The following is a 14,362-nucleotide window of genomic DNA, read 5'->3' on the forward strand; positions in this document are numbered from 1 at the left end:
GACATTGTTCACGTACATAGAAACAAGTGGGGCACGAGCCACAAAGCTGATGCCCCTCTGGGTGTCGTGCTGGGGCAGTCGGGCCGCCAGAGGCTCCATTGTGATGGCGAATAGCATTGGTGACAATGGGCACCCTTGCCGTGTGTCGCGCTCAATGGAAATGGGAACAGAGATTTGGCCATTGATCCGAAGACGGGTGGTGGGAAGGGTATAAAAGTACAACACTTTGCGTATGAAAATGGGACTGAAGCCCAAGTGGGGGGAGAAGATGGAACAGGAAAGGCCACTCTAAAGTGTCGAAGGCTTTAGTAGCGCCTAGCAAGGCCGTCACCGCAGGGAGCATGGGGTTAATTTGGTGGAGAACAGAGAAAATGGTCTGAAGATTATGTGAGGTGGCACTGCCGAGGATAAAGCCGGACTCATACGGGTGGGCAATGAGTGGCATGAGGAAGACTGCGCGCAGCTAGCAGTTTAGCAAAAATGTTATTGTCAGTGTTTATAAGTGACAGAGGGCAATAAGGGTCCCGCAGTTCAGGTGACTTGTCCTGCTTAAGGAGTAGAGTAAGTAAGGCCTCGCGAAGCGATGGGGGGGGGGAGAACTCGCCCGACTCAAAGAACTCATTATACATGGCGGCTAAATGGGGAACCAATGTTGGGGCAAAGGCCTTGTAAAAGGAGGCCGGCAGGCCGTTCAGGCCAGGAGTCTTGTCACCGCGCATACCATTAATCGCAGCTAGTATCTCTTCTTTGGAGAAAGGCTCGTCAAGGAACTCCCTGTGGGGATTACCGAGCCATAACATTTGGAGGGTGTCAAAATATTGATCAAGGACCTCATGCGAAGGCACTGAACCAGCCGTGTAAAGTTGTGTATAGAATAAAATGAAACGCTCTTTGATGTCTTTGGGTGAAGTTGTTCGATCAGGACCGCTGTCACGGAGGGGATTAATGTAGGACGCAGCCCGAGGCGGGCGAAGGTTAGCCAGGGTTTTTCCAGGGCGATCACCCTCTCCAAAACGGCGCGCCCTAGCGCCTCTGCCGAGAAAAGCAAGTTCTCTGTTAGCTTCCTCGGCGAAATCAGTCAGTTTCCCCCGGATCTGGCAAACTTAGCAGGGTCGGATTCCCGAGCATGAGAGGCATCGAGATCTTTGATCTCCCTTTCTAATTTGTCAAGAGTGCCGCGGATGGAACGGAGTATGCTGGACTGTTTAGAAATGCACTCACCACGAATAACGACTTTAAAACTCTCCAAAAGCATAGACTGGGAATCTACAGAACCCACGTTTAGCTCGAAGAAATGTGTGAATGCGGTCTGTATTTCATCATAGAATACCAAGTCCCGAAGAGTGTTAGAGGGGAGCCGCCAAGAGAAAGCACGGCAGGGGGAGTGAGGAAGGTGCAGGCTTAAGCGAACAGGAGCATGGTCTGAAAGGGTGCTCGCCATGTGGTCAACGAAGGTGAGCCAGGCAAGAGCGTCTGAGGTAGTAATCCAGATGTCCAAGCGTGACCAGCAGCCGCGGGAGACAGTGACACGGGTACCCTCATTCGTGTCGGGGCGAGTGTGACGCCATGTGTCGTACAGGGAGTTATCGGCAATAGTGGAGCTAAGGAGATCAGTGGGGCACGGGTGAAGGGTGCGGGGACCGGATCGATCAAGGAAAGAAGACAGTGTTCTATTAAAATCCGCCCCCACCCCCCCAGAGGAGTGCCGCAGGGCCAAGAGCTGAGATGTGGTGCCAAACTTGTGCAAAGAAATCAAGGTTGTCACAATTAGGCCCGTAGTCAAGCAAGGGAATGATCCCGTGGAGGCATGGCAGTGCTCAGCATACACACCTGCCGTGAAGGCAGGGTGGCCATACGCTGAAGCATAACAGACAACAATCAGGAGATACCAAATGGCAAATGAACAAAAGCCCCAAATCTTGGGCCTAGAACGGCATCACCAGGGGGACCAAAACAACAGAGATAGCCGGAGTCGAGCAGGTGCCGAAACCATAGAAATTACAATCAGTCGTCAAGTATTAATGCATAACCATTCAATGATTGTCACTGAGGTGGTCAGCTGCAGTGGTCTGAGAGTTTGCCGGTGAAGAGCGATGCGACCTGTCAAGTTTCTTTGCAAAGGCAAGGGCCTCTTTAGGATCCGGGCAGACAAGTGTTTTAGAACCCTGCCGGACTCGCAGTTTCGCAGGATAAGCCAGTGAATAGGGGACTTCGTGCTTTTGGAGGATCCGCTTCGCCGGAAGGAATTCGCGGCGGGCCACCTGGACAGCGATGGTGTAGTCAGGATAAAACGAGAGTTACCTTGGTGGCGGATCTCGCCTTTCTCTCTGGCCACCCGGAGAATGGCATAGCGGTCTCGGAAGTTCAGGATTTTGGCGATGATGGGACGGGCTGGCAGGCCGGTGCGAGGGCGAGGGAATGATGCTACCGCTCGACAATGAAGGCGCAGGAGAGGAAGTCGCCAAAGAGTTCTCTGGTGAGCTGTTCCACAAAGTCTTCTATATGGGAGATATTGGCGGATTCGAGCACTCCCGTGATGCATAGGTTGCTACTGCTGGAGCGCGCTTCCAAGTCTACATTTTTATTCCGAATGAGGTCAAGTACTTTATCCAGCTATAACAGTTTTTGGAGATCCTGAGTGGCGGCATCCTCGGCATCAGAGACCCTAGTTTCGACATGTAGAAGATGAGCATCATGGGAGTCGACTCGGGACTTGACTGAGTCCATACGGGCCCAAAGCTGATCAAGTTGGGCCGCAATACCAGTGACAGTGGACTTGACATCGAGCATAATTGCCTTTAGATCATCTTCACGTGCGTGGACCTTCTCCGTGATGGTAGCAGGGTCACTACCATCAGAGCTGGCACCATCCTGGCTTGTTGGGCGACGCTGGTCGAAGGCGATCTTGGGCTGCCTAGGATCAGTCCTCCCCATGGCCGGCAGATGCAGGTGGGAGACACGGCCAGAGCACGTGGGGGAGGCAACAGCCAAGGAAGCGGGAGACAGTCGCTGCTACAGGCGAGTAAGCTATGAACAGCAGCAGGGCTGACTGCAATGGTAATGCAGGAGTCTCAAGAAGCACCACCAATGTAAGCGGGCAGGTGCGGGTAGTCACTAAGGTCCGCAGAGAAGTGGTAAGACTTGACGAAGGGTGTGTGCACTAAACTGGCAGAATGGTAGAATGGCAAAGGCAGTCGGTGGTGGGGTCCCAACGAGGGCGTGCCACTCCGACCAGGGGGGCCGGAGGCCACAATTAGGGGCAGCAGGAGAGGAGGCGCGATGTCAACGCAGGGCCTGCAGGGGGCCAGCCGGTGCCAAAAGAAACAGGGAAGCCCGCAGGGCGGCAAGCACACCCTCCGCGCCCTCGTAGGAGCCCCGGAGGAGATGGCCAACGCCGTGGAGGAACAAGGCCAGATATCCGGAGACACCAGGAGCAAAGTTGGCTGCAGGGTCCAGTACAGGAATAAGCTCCAGCCAGCGGTTGCGACAAGATTGGGCCCAGACCCAGGCAGCCCAGAGATGCAGGAGCTAATGTGACCGCGCGGGGGCCAAGATGTTGTGGCGGAGATCAGGCAGGTTGAGGCCGCAGTGAGGATCAAGAGCACCAAGTGCTCAGACAAGCCCCGTGAGGTGAAACCGGGAGGACGCGCAAGACTGGGGTCAAGAGTGGCGGGGAGTCGCAGGGGCGCGCCACCCACGTCGCCGCACAGAGAGCCGCCGCAGCGGGCACCAGCGGTTGGTGGAAAAGGCGCCCGCGCAGCGGGTAGGGCCAGGTGGTGCAGCACACACGACCCTAATCCCGCCACACCAAACACAGCGGCAGCGGCACTCACCAGATCCAGCAATCGGGAGTCCCCTGCAGTCCTCCAATCGATCCGCAGGCACAGGAGGTCGCAACGGCAGGAAGGGCCAGGCCTCGCGGTCAGCAGGGCCCAGACTCTGCGCGTTGATCGGGCGGCTGATCTCAGCCCCAACTCGCGGGCCAGGGGCCAGCAGGCACAAATGAGGACGCCCTTGGATGAGGTAGGAAAGGATAGCAGGGTATTGGGCCGATTAGGGGTAGTTGTCTGCAGGATTCTTAAGGATATTCTGCTTGGCCTGCAGAGCCCACTTAAAGTGCGGCCATCTTGCAACCGGCTAAGCCACGCCTCCCAGGTTTGTTGTGGTACTTGGCAGAACGACCACTTCACCCAAACTATCTGAAGTGTTGCTCTTTGAGTTGTCTCAAGCTTAGCATGGACTTACTATGGACACTGTTAAAGATTATTCGTGAGCTCTTTCGACTTTTTTGTAGTTACTGTATTTTTTAATGCCTGCACATTTGTTTCTGGCTACATCCTTCATCATGCCCAAGCGGGACATGAATCTAGTCCTCACATTCCTAATGTGCACTCCCTTTGAACCACTGCATGGCTGTTCATTACTACTTCTTAATCAAAAGACTGTTTTCTTCACCACCATAACTTTGGTGAGGCGTGTCTGCGAACTACAGGCCTTCTCTGTCAGCCCTTCATGCACAACATTATTTTCAGATGAGATGGTGTTGAGGACCCGAGCCTCTTATCTACCGAACTTGACTTCTTTTCATGTCGGGCAAAACATCACCCTCCCAGCATTCTTTGCTCCACCTCACCCCTTTAAGGAGGAGGAGAGATTACTTTGGCTGGATCCCAAAAGATCTCTCCGCTTCTACATTGATCGTACCAAGGAATGTTGTGTGCATGATAACCTCTTTGTTGGATTCACTGGAGTTAAGAGGGCAAACCAGTGCAGAAAAGTACAATTTCTCGCTGGATCATTCTCTGCGTCAAAATCTGCTAAGCATTGACTAAGAAGTTGCTCCTGGATAGCTTGCTGGTTAATTCCACCAGAGCTCAAGGTACTAACACTGCATTGACACATAGTGTTTTTGTTCTGATTTGCCAACTTGCTACGAATGCTCGCCCCACACATTCACAAAGCACTGTCTGGACAGCCAGATCCGACAAAAAAAGGCACTTTGACCTCTTGGTTCTATAGAACTTTTTGATTTGAGCCAGTTCACAGACCTACCTCCTGTTAGAAACTGCTTTGGTATTTATTCACACAGTGAGAAATCTGCAGTTATAAATATCCATCAGAAGCACACATTATTTGCATTTTGTAACACTCTTTCTGGTAGTTACTCCATCTAACCAAAGATTCTCAAACTCCTCCTCCCTCAACTCCCATCTCCCTGTTCTGTGTACTGGTCTCTTTACCATCTAAAAAGGTCTGCAGTCTAGGGAACTGCACACTGGTCAGGACCAATCTCCGTTGTGCTCTGCGTTTGCGGGCACAGACAGCCTAGAAATTAACTGGTGTTAGTGTGCTTGGGTGGCACTTATATGCTGCTTTACTTGTCACTTAGAGTGGAACGACATTGGCACAGTCCCACAGAATGCCACTTATCGGCTAAAAGTACCACTGCTAGAAAATTTCCGGGTCCAGTATGACACGTCGGAAAAATCAAAAGGTGAGGAATCTGCGATTAGAGTAGCCATCTAAAAGAGCGTTTCTGAAGGTAGGCAACTTGTTCTACATAGATAAAACTAAGGACATGGAAGCTATTTAAATCCTTAGGACATCCAGGAAGAGCCACCTGTTATTGAAACAAGGGATTGCCCATTGGCTGTCTGCATCACATTTTGTCACATGGAAGCAAACCCTCAGCTCCAGCTCATAATAAACATGCACTACACCAGAAGCATGGCGATAGCAGCTGCACTTTATACTGGAGTGCCTTAAGAAAGCATATGCCATGCTGCCACAGGGAAAACGAAGCACACGGTCACCAAGCACTAGTACCTGGATTTGGATGCGACAGCTCTGCAATGGGAGAAGCAGTCCTACACAATTCGTTTCAATAACGTAGGCGTGCTTACTGCTATATTTAAGTTTTTTTCCGCTTGCTATTCTGATTTAAATGTTAGTTTAGATAAAATTTCTGTGTGGAGTAGGTATTCAAGTATTTTTGTTTTTTTATGTTGCCACTGCAAGTACATGTTTCTGCTGCCTTGGCTAACGAAATGGTATGCGAATAAGCAGACAGTGAATTATTTATCTTTTTGGGGAGCCCTGTCTGGCCACATCTGAAAGCAGTGGGACTGAATATTCTTTCTAAGCCTGATCAACCTCTCATACCAGAATTAGAATAGCCATTTGACCTGGATTCAAAACTGTATAGTATGTTAAACCAAGTAAACACAAATGCATATTGTTTGTCTTGCCTTTTTGCATGCCTTCTGCTTCTCCCTCTTAGATCTGTGCCCTGGTTTTGAAATCCAAAGAGCATTAAAGCCAACCCAACTTTCTTTGCCAATGCATGTTATCAAATAAAACTTAAATATTTGATGCCGGGACAATCATAGGTGTTTTGTTTGGCATATCTATAGATACTTGTATCGCCATTTAGCTATTTTATTAATAGAATGTAATTCTAAGACAAGCAATTTTAGAGAGAGAAAGATACTGTGGGTGAAAAAGCAGATTGTTAATACATTTTTTTTTGTTTCTAGCTGTAGCGCCGGTTGTGCCTGATTTAAGCAGCGATGTTGACACCAGTAACTTTGATGACTTGGAGGAGGACAAAGGAGAAGAAGAAACATTTCCTATCCCGAAAGCTTTTGTTGGCAACCAGCTACCTTTTGTAGGATTCACGTACTATAGCAATCGCCAGTAAGTATGCAGAAGTAGACTCTTAATTCATTTTTCTGCTGGACACGTCTATCTGGAGATTCCTTACTTTTAAAACTCTTCCAGGCACAGATTGGATCTGGAATCTTTTTCAGTAGATTCAAGTGCCACCAAGTGGTGTCACATGACTTTGGATCAGATTCATGTCCCTCCTCTGGATGTAGCATGATGTTAGGCACCACCTGGTGTATGGATGTCTGCTCCTTATTTCCACTCTATGAAGTGGATCCTGCAAAGTGTCTGGGTTTATGCTAGTTGTAGTTGCTTTAATCAGTCATCCATCTTGGATTTTCACAATGTTTGCCTTTGGGGGCAAGGCCTCAGGTACAACACTGGTTCCTGTAAGAATTCTGGCCTCTTGCAATCCAGTGTGATGACAGTGAGGAAAACCAGGCACTTCATATCTCACACTTTGAATGTGCAGGATTGTTCCCACTTCAGCTCTCCATCTGGTGAGTCATTTAAGAGGATGGTTCATAAGGAAAAATTTCACCAGTGTAAACATAAAAGCAACACTATGGGTGCCTTCTTATCCCTAGCATTGTTGTAATTCCAGCAACTGGTCTGAACGTTATTCTCTGTCTCTAATTTCAATGTTTTTCTTTGAGTTGATGCCTGTACTTGACAAACTGCACATTCTAGTGCATTCGGCTGACCCACAACAGTGGCTGCCATTACGTAAACCGTACATCAGAACTTAAGTCCGCCCTGCCTTCACCTTGTTTACCTACTGCCCCAAAGGACCTTCAGGAACTTAGTTATTTTCTCTATAAGCAGCTCTCGCTTCAGAGTCTGTCTACCCTGTTCTAAGCCGCCTTAAGGCCGCTTAAGCGCAGTGGGTGACCTTGATTGCTTTGGAGAAGGCCTCTGGATTCTTTGCACCACCACGCTTAGGGTTGCTGGCCGTAATCTTGGGACCTTAGTTTGCTTGTGACACCACAGGTGTCCCGTGGGAGCCTTGCATTTTGCAGCTAGCTACTGTGCCATTACGTATAATTGAGTCCTCCAGACCGGGGTATGAAAATGCCTTCCTGGTTCAGGAAATCACTGTTCACGTTTTCACCATTTTCTCTATCATCAGCCAACTATGTCAAGATTTGTTCGTCCTGCTGAGAAAAAAGCTGTTTTCCAAGACGAAGAAGAGTCAGCGGTGTTATTTCTACTACTTTTTTTCCCCCTTGTAGAACTGGTGCCTCTAGCCTATTCTGCATTTTCCAGTGCTGAATTTCCTTCCTTTTGCTGGCCAGAGTCCGAGACAAGCTGGTGTTTCAGGGCTTTTCATGTTCATGAGGCTGAAGTCCCAAAGGAAGATTCTGAATTTTGTGTTGTCTCCACTCATTACCAATTTGTGGTGTTTCCTTTAGGCCTGACTTCTTAGTGAATGTCATGCCAGTGATTATGGCTAATCTCTGCTGATGGGGAATGTGTATTTGTATTCCTCTACTATTATCTTTTGAAGGTGGACCTGCCATGACAGGTGTCAGACCACCTCAGGATGATGGTGTTTGTTATGGATTCCATTTCTTTAGGGCAAAGTTTTTTAACATTCAGATTATGAAGCATATATTTTGGAATGGATTTACGACTGCTGGACCTGCAATCGGCTTGTTCTGCAGGCGTGGTGGTACAATCAAGCGCTTCAGTGGTGTCTCTAGTTCTAGTGGGGTCAACACTGGGAGCTGTTGTAATATAAATCATGTCCAGTAATAGTCCAGGTGTATATTAAGTAAGATGGTTTATTAAGTAGTTAAGATCAAGAGCCCCACCAAGAGCAGCCTTCCTGCTGCTCAGCCCATACTCCAACTGACTCTCTCAGACATCCAACATTCCATGCATCACCTTGCAACAACACTCCACACTCGCATTTGCTGAGCCGCAAGTATAACACATCTCCCTCCTTTGCAGGGAACAAGAACACAATGTAATTGTCCAGTAAATAATTTACTGAAAGATAAAAGCATGGAAATAACAGGTGGACCAATCGCAAACATCTGATGATGACCAGATGACACGCATGTCAACATCAAATGTAATGATTAAAAAAATGTTTTTGTTTTTTTCACACAGCAACAAACAATTAGTACAGCATTACTAATACTTAGTACTCTTCATAGCCACAGGCCCTTTAGTCAGGAGTCTCTGTGCACACTATCGGCATGATCACGTGGATTATATACATACAATCTTTAGGCTATCTATCGCTAGCCCCATACCATTATAACGTACAACAGTCTGACAGAGGCCCATCCCTTGCTAGCAATCAAGGTGTGCCCATTTCAAGGTAATGGAGTAATATAACAAAAGAAAAAATTAAACTGAGCCATCTCTCTTCCCGCCCTCTTCCACCGTTGTGTCCCAACTACTAATTGTCTATACAGTCTAAAGCAACCGTTCCCTCAGCCGTACTTATCGTAGTAACAGTAATACAGTACTTCTTAACCTCTAACCGCTCCGTTGCAGTGATTGCACATTACGGTTGTACGAGGGTATTCATTACTGCCCTTATGTTCAGGCGGTCCCGTCTGTGCATTCAGGTCCGAGTTTGCATCTGAATCTGCCTCTGGTGCTTGCAGTGACATAACTATGGCCTTCCACGCCTTGCGGACTCTAGCCCCTTATCATTATTCGTCCGCGTTGCATGCTGAAGCCGAACTGTACTTTCACTTGTCGCCCATTTAACTAGTTAGGTTTTCCACCTCTCGAAGCTGGGCCCTCCCCTTGACTTCCAGTGCTATTTGTGATATCTCTTTTAGCCAACAGCAAACCCAGGTCCAAACACTTACTTGTTACCTTTGTTTTGGGGGGGTGCGGAAACCAGTGCAGTAAACCGGTACCCATGTCCGGTTCAATTCGTCGTTCCGTAACTTCGCAGAGCAGGTCCACTACCTCCTCCCAATATGTACCCAGTTGTGGACAGCCCCACATCATGTGATGAAACTCCACCCCCTCTAAAATACAGCGTGGGCACTGGGCAGTGTCTATTTTAAAATACTTATTGATCTTAGCAGGAGCAAGATATGCCCTGTATAATCTAAAGAAGTTAACAAGCTGGAATCTGGCGTTCCTGGTGCTTTTCCACGCTCTCCTGACTATTTGAGCCCATGTTTTCACGGGGATCTCCTTACCTAGATCCACCTCCCATTTCTGTTGCAATTCCCTCAGTGGCTCCATTCCCTCTCCCACCATGCGCCTGTATAAACACGTAACTGCTTTGAAGGTCCCCACTGCCATCACTACATTCTGGCACGCCATGGCCGTCCGTGGTTCCAGGAGTCCCTCCCCCCTATGTCGCTGCACTGAGGAAACCAGGGCAGAATGTAATAAGTAATTCCCACGAGGGAGGCCATATCTATTTGTAAGGCCTAATAGGGCAAAGGGGCACCGTCTTCATACAAATCCCCCAATACTTGTACTCCCAATGCCTCCCACTTGGCCAACAAAGTCCAACCCCCCCCCATGCGGGAGGGCTGTACACATGCCTAGAGGTATCTCCAGGGCTTAAAGACAGGCAATTCCAGCCCTGCGTTGATTCCATTTCCAACATAGCCTCAGCGTCCGCTCCTTGTTAGAAAGCATCCCAAGGCACAACCACTGCTGCAGTATTATAAAGGACAATACATGGCGCGGTATCCATCATCGCTCAGGACCATCAGGGCCCCAAAACTCCAACGCCACCGCTTACGTAAGCCACTGCAATTTAACTGCCAAGTAATAGAGCTCGAAGTCCGGCACCGCCATTCCTCCATCTGCCCTCGGGCGCATCATCGTATCCAGTGCCACCTGCCGTCTTCTGTTCCCCTACACAAACCTCCCGACCATTGAGCGGAGCTGTCTAAAAATGGGTCCTGGGATCCAAATCAGCAGTGTCCTAAAATAATACAACAGGGGGAGCGCTACCATCTTTAATAAGGCCACCCAGCCGGCCACCGAAAGAGGCAAAGTACTCCAAAATTTTAAGCTACTCCTAAGCCCTCGCACAGCTCTGCCTATATTCCCTTCAAACAGGTCATCAGGTGCATGATAGATGTTGGTTCCGAGATAGTGCAAGCAGCGGGACTCCCACCGAATACCTTTGACATGGGTGGGGCCAGCACCCGATGGGGTCACTGGAAACAGGCAAGTCTTTACCCAATTCATCCCAAGCCCTGAAACCCTGCCAAATTCGCGAAGCCGCTTCGTCGCACCATCCAGAGCCTCCTCTGTATTAACCAGAAACATAAGTAAATCGTCGGCATAGAGTGAAATATACTGCACGGCCCGCGTAGATCGGTAAATCGGGTACTATTATTCCCCAAACTGCTATTACTATAGCGGGTAAGTCTATAGAAACCAGGGATGAGATGATTACATAGGCAAGGATCAGTTGGCTATTTGTATATGAAGACAATTGGATGATTTGTACCCAGTGACTGGATTTATCTTGAAAAAATAAAGAAGAGACAGAAAACAACATAACTTTGGAAAGCTATTATTGATTGGACTTTTTATATTCTCTAGCGTTGCTCAGGTTGAGAGTTGTTGTGAAAAACTTGTTGGCATACTTTGTATACCTATTGTTACAACCAATGGCAGGAGTTGTATCTCCACCTTAGAGCATAGGCTAGATTGACTTATAAGAATTTAAATTTTGATGTACACTATTTTTGCGCAGCGTTCCCTACTGCCATAAAATTGTATTTAGCCGTTTCAATATCCACAAATAGGACGGCCGCAGAGGTAGCCAGACAGTAGTCCTAATATGCAAAGTAAACATCGCACATTGGTGGCTGTATTCCGGGTTGGTATAAATCCTGCTTGATCTCGATGGACCATTTGCACCATATATGGGAGGAGCCGAGTTGCGAGGATCCTACTCAGAATTTTATAATCGGATGTAAGCATGGATAAGGGGCGATAAGCGGTTTTATCAGAGGGGTCCTTCCCAGGCTTCAGCAATGGAATGACCGCCTCTCGAACAGAGGCCGATAATACTCCAATCTCCCTTGCCTCCTTAAAAACAGCCAACAACTTGGGGGCCAAGATATCAATGTAAGCCGAATAAAACTCTACGGGCAGCCCGTCCGTACTCGATGTTTTATTGCTTGCCATATGTTTAACCACGCTCCTAATTTCCCCCAGTGTAATCTCCTGTCCAAGCAGGTCTGCCTGCGTCTTTTCTAGTTGTGGTAGCGCGATGTCAGCCAAGAACTCCCCTACGGCATCCCCAGTAACCTGTAATTTGCTCCGTTACAACTCACTATATTAGTCTAAGAACAGCCCTTTTATCCCCTGTTGCGTATACACCGGGGTCCCCGTCGGAGAGGTCAAGTTTAGTATGGGTGTGCCTCAGGGGTCGGGTTAGCCAACAAGGCAAGCAGCGTGTTTGCTTTGTCTCGCTCTGCATGTGCGCGCGCCAAATATTTCTTGTGGTCAAAACAACGCAACCTCTCGATTTGTACTGCCACTGCCTCTCTAGCATCCGAGACTTCCCCCTGTTCATCTGGGTTCTCAGGGCGGGCCCTCTCAGCTGTTAACAAGCATTGCTCTGCCACATCTATATCACGCAATAGTGTCTTCCGCACTCCCACCATTTTAGTGATACACAATCCCCTTACCACCACTTTAAAAGCATCCCATTCCCGTCATCGGCTCCGTACCTTTATTTTCAAGAAAATATTGCGTGATTCCGGTCCTGACCTCCTCGCAGAAGACCAGGTCTTCCAGTGCCTCTGGTCGCAACCTCCAAGCCAGAATCGCAGGTCTTTCTTGAGCCCAATGAATCTTCAACAATAACGGCTTATGATCCGAGAGTGTTCTTGCAAAATATTCACAGTGACCCACCTTAGTTTGTATATCCGGAGCGCGTATCGCATCCAGCCGCACATGCAACTGATGCAGCGCAAAAAAGAAGGAATAATCTCTCTCCCCCGGGTGCTGCGCATGCCACGTGAAATTAGCCCCCACCTGTCCTGCCAGTCTCGTCTGACTTTGGAAATTCTATGTATGGGCGCTTCAGGCAATGGGGATGAGATCTATCCATGTCAATGTTCGTTACAGAATTGAAATAGCCTCCCATAATTACTGGGCCAGTCAAATATGGCACAGCCTCCCTGACAGATGTTATGTTATATTTAATTTATACAGTGCACAGCTACTTGAGTGTCCCGGCGCTAGCTTCGTGAAAGAACCAATGCACACAGATCAGAGACTAAAAGAGCAACGTTTTCAGTTTTTTCTTAAATAACAGTGGGTCCTGGGTGCCCCGAAGAGCCAAAGGCAGCGTGTTCAAAGCCAGACTGGTTTTGCATACAAAGGAATTCCCACCAAGATGGGTAAAATAGTCCGCCTGGTACACGTTGGGGGCATATACACTACGTAGCGTCACATCTTTACTATGAAGGCTCCCCGCCCCCAGCACAAATCTCCCTTCTGGGTCCACTAATTGACGCGTCGGCTGAAAGGGAATGCCTGCTCTAACCAATATCGGTGCTTCCCTGGCAAAAGCGGAGAATGTTGTGTAAATAAGTTGCCCTCTCCATCTACGCTGCAACGCCAAACCTTCAGCGCGATTAATGTGTGTTTCCTGGAGGAACGCAATTTGGGCCCCCCTGTGCATCAAATAAGCGTACACCCTATGGCGCCTCAGCATAGTATGTAACCCCCTTACATTCCATGTAATGCATTTTAATTCAGGTAATGCCCCCATATTGCATTTGAGGTCTCATACATGTCTGCTCGCTCCCTTTGGACACACCGGTGGCCCCAATTTCCCCAACAGGAACCCCCAGACCCCCCCAAAATCCCCAACCCAAAACCCCCTGATTCCCCCACCCCCGAACACGCGCTAAAACTCTAGTTCCCATCCAAACTAAATAAAACAAATGATTTCCTCCAGTAGCTACTGAGGACCCACACACCCAAAAAGCAGGGGAGGCGGCCAAGAGCCAAGGAGACCCAGCCTACTGTGTTGCCACTGTCCGGCGTCATACCCCCATTATTTGCAAAGACCTGAATTCTCAGGTGGCCCGCATCTCTGTGAGAGCCGTCACATTACAAAAGGCTAATATCCCCTGGGCCTACCACCACGCTATTATCCCTGCAAGATAATTGCAAAAACATTCCAGTGTGAAGAAAGACACAAACAGAGCGTAGCACGCACATAAAATATCTAAGCACTCTCTTGCAACATTAAGCAGCAGCAAGCTCATCTGCTGTCCCAGGAGTAACATGCGGCAAAGTAACACTTCCCGTCTTAGTCCCATCAGGGTCAGACCCTTCTGAGCCCTTCTCTGATTCCGTGACCATCACCGATTGATAAAGCCTTTCTTGGGAAATTTCGGACATGGCCTTCAGCGCCGTTGATCACTACGTCTCCGTTTGGGTCACCCTGGGTCCTCTTGCTCCAGTTTGCGGTCCCTCAGCAGGTGGCCTCATGTTGCGCCTGCTTCTCCCATACCCGCTCGATATGACTCCAGCCAAGCACACGCCTCCTCTGGACTATCACTAAAGTGTGTTTTACCATCCAAAATTATTCTCAGGCGCGCGGGAACATCAATGAATACTGCAGTCCCTCATCTCGCAGTGCCTTCTTGACTGCCAAGAATAAAGCGAGACGTCGTTGTACTTCGAAGGTGTAATCCGGGAACAGTGTCACAATGCCATTTTCCAC

At 48.7% G+C, this 14,362-nt stretch overlaps 1 protein-coding gene across 1 annotated transcript in view; it reads left to right on the forward strand.

Annotated features, from left to right (window-relative positions):
• ROCK1 (Rho associated coiled-coil containing protein kinase 1) overlaps positions 1-14,362 on the forward strand; it is a 2,099,493-nt gene that overhangs the window by 589,967 nt on the left and 1,495,164 nt on the right. Inside the window, exon 10 of the mRNA XM_078687444.1 lies at positions 6,537-6,696. Coding sequence (XP_078543570.1) covers positions 6,537-6,696 — 160 coding nt within the window. The remainder of the gene's footprint in view (positions 1-6,536; positions 6,697-14,362) is intronic.

This window comes from Lissotriton helveticus, chromosome 4_1, assembly GCF_964261635.1.
Source record: "Lissotriton helveticus chromosome 4_1, aLisHel1.1, whole genome shotgun sequence".
In the NCBI taxonomy this organism is placed as follows: Eukaryota; Metazoa; Chordata; class Amphibia; order Caudata; family Salamandridae; genus Lissotriton; species Lissotriton helveticus.